The sequence below is a fragment of the Vollenhovia emeryi genome, unplaced genomic scaffold (assembly GCF_000949405.1).
Source record: "Vollenhovia emeryi isolate VEMERY1.0 unplaced genomic scaffold, V.emery_V1.0 DF944726.1, whole genome shotgun sequence".
Lineage (NCBI taxonomy): Eukaryota > Metazoa > Arthropoda > Insecta > Hymenoptera > Formicidae > Vollenhovia > Vollenhovia emeryi.
This window is the reverse complement of record NW_011961640.1, coordinates 1-2,420: the sequence shown is the minus strand read 5'-3', so window position 1 is coordinate 2,420 and position 2,420 is coordinate 1. Positions and strand designations below refer to the sequence as shown.

Here is a 2,420-nt window from a genome sequence, read left to right as displayed (position 1 = left end):
AACTTTACTACGATGTTTCTTGAAAGTATTCAAATTATTCTTATTTCGCTCTTAAAGCTTCCTCTATGAGGAAGCCATGTGCAAATTTCTAATTTGCACACTTTACTTTACTTTTTTTTCTAATGAGAAATTTGCACATTGCTTCCATTGTTATAGCTTCCTCATAGAGGAAGCTTTAAGAGCGAAATAAGAATAATTTGAATACTTTCAAGAAACATCGTAGTAAAGTTAGATTTCTCTCTTAAAGCTTCCTCTATGAGGAAGCCATAACAATGAAAGCAATGTGCAAATTTCTAATTTGCCTACTTTAATGATGAGGAAGAAATGTGCAAATTTCCAATTTGCACTCTTCAATGATGAGGAAGCAATATGCAAATTTCTAATTTGCACACTTTCAAGAAACATCGAAAAAAATTAGATTTCGCTCCTAAACCTTCCTCTATGAGGAAGCCGCATGTGCAAATTTCTAATTTGCACACTTTACTTTACTTTACTTTTTACTTTATTATGCTTAAACTACTATAATTACATTTGTGCGATTATAAACACCCTGTATAATAAAAAATATATATAATAAAATAAAAATATACAATAAAAATATATAAATATAATAAAATAATATATATAATAAATAAAAATGGCATAAATATTTTAATTAATAAAATTGGGAAGTATTTTTTGTAAATTAAATGGTTGTTCTTGTTTTATTAACTTTATTACGTATTACATTATTTATGGTAAAATTTTAATCTCGTATTTGGAAAATAATTATAAACGTCCCCATAATTTTTGATACATCACTATACCGAATAAAGAACCAAAAAGAACGAAATCGATAGGTTGAAAATCTGTAACAAAACATTTTTTATGTAGCTAATTGATTTAATAATTGATTAACAATATATTTGTATTATTAGCTACAGTGTTAGGGTGTGTTCTCATTTCCTCTCATTGTCAGTACTACTGACAGTACCGAAACGGCTGTTCCCATTTAAACCAGCACTCCCAATGGGTCCGAGCACTCAGTATCAAAGGAAAGGTGTGGATAGTTGAATTAAAAAAGAAACCCCGTTATGTTATTGCGAAAAAATACTGAGATTTTATTTGGAAACAATTTTCTCAGAACCTGAATTTGGTAAAGGCGTCCAGTACTGGCAGTGTGTGTGTGTGTGTGTGTGTGTGTAGTACTGAGAGAAAATGGGAACACACCCTTAGGGCCATCGCACACAAAATTACATAGCTGCATATGCACAGCACAAGAACCGTCTAAACCAACGAGCATCGAGCATCGAATCGTCATATTGATTTACATAACATGCTCATTGGTCCAGATGGTCTTACGCTATGCATATGCGGCTATGCAATTTTGTGTGCGATGGCCCTTAGGGTCGATCCAGACCAGCTTGCATAGCGCATAAGGAATCTGATTGGGTGCATGCATAAGGAAATAAAGCAATCAATTTCTTTATGCATATGCTTATGCACCTGTGCAAGTTTGTCTGGCTAGACCCTCACCTCCGAACTTACCGGCGAATATATCTTGGAGCGGTTTCCCATCGAGAAATTCTCTGAGAAATTCTCCGAAAACTTCCTTGAAAACTTCCTCGGGTTCCCTGAAGACGAATGTGCCGCCGAAGTGCGAATTAAAGTCATCCCCGTGGGGTCGTTTGCCTCCAGGCATTTGAAGACCATCCTTGCCATACTGATCGTAGACGCGTCTCTTTTTCTCTAAAAATGTCGAAGCGAAATATTTATTATTTGACCGCTGACTGCTGACACACCACCTCGATTCCGCTCCTTTCAACCAAAACCCAACAAGCGAGGCTTCTGCAAGGCTTGCCAAAGGTTAGTCCAAAATATCGACGTGTAAGTTTGGAGTGTAACGCGAAAAGAGTCTAGACGACAATTTATATCGTATATCGTTCCCATGTATTAACTATGTCGCTTAGCTTGACCTGTAGCTAGCTAAGACGCATTGAATTTTTCATCAGGAGTATAACTCTCTCGACCAAGTTATAATTCGCTAGCTGTTAGCACACGCTGACAATAGAATGCAGGCAGGGGTTAACTGCAACGCGTTATATAGTTATTCGATACGATACACTAGAGAAAGCTTGCAAAATTTCTCCCATTGCCATTTTTTCAAAGAGCGATCGAATGTGCGTTGCGCTTCGATGTTCGTACTCGGCGAAATCGATTTCGATCCAACTATTTATAGATTACGGATCAAATTCTAGCACAATCTTCATAAATAGCCGTGTCGCGCCGTAATTCAACTTGCAACTCAAAGTTATCGAATATTTCAGCCGTTGCGTACAAACGTTTCGCGCCAGTTCTCGGTGACACTTGAATCCTTTCGAAAGAAGAGGAGAAGAGACGCGAAAAAAAAACCAGATCGCAGCACGTTATTGAGCTAAGTT

At 36.8% G+C, this 2,420-nt stretch overlaps 1 protein-coding gene across 1 annotated transcript; it reads right to left on the bottom strand.

Moving 5' to 3' along the window:
- Positions 1 to 708: 708 nt before the first annotated feature.
- Positions 709 to 1,759, bottom strand: LOC105562777 (dnaJ homolog subfamily B member 3-like). Its single transcript, XM_012013842.1, has 2 exons — positions 1,528 to 1,759; positions 709 to 848 (listed from the first exon to the last, which is right to left on the bottom strand). Exons 1-2 carry the CDS (start codon positions 1,679 to 1,681, stop codon positions 769 to 771), a joined length of 234 nt encoding a protein of 77 aa, XP_011869232.1. The 5' UTR covers positions 1,682 to 1,759; the 3' UTR covers positions 709 to 768.
- Between the last annotated feature and the right edge of the window lie 661 nt (positions 1,760 to 2,420).

Excerpts from the sequence above, each read along its gene's own strand:
- LOC105562777 (XM_012013842.1), bottom strand. The coding sequence starts at position 1,681 with ATGCCTGGAGGCAAACGACCCCACGGGGATGACTTTAATTCGCACTTC. Across the intron at positions 849-1,527 it reads GCTCCAAGATATATTCGCCG|ATTTTCAACCTATCGATTTC; the intron begins GTAAGTTCGGAG and ends GTTTTGTTACAG.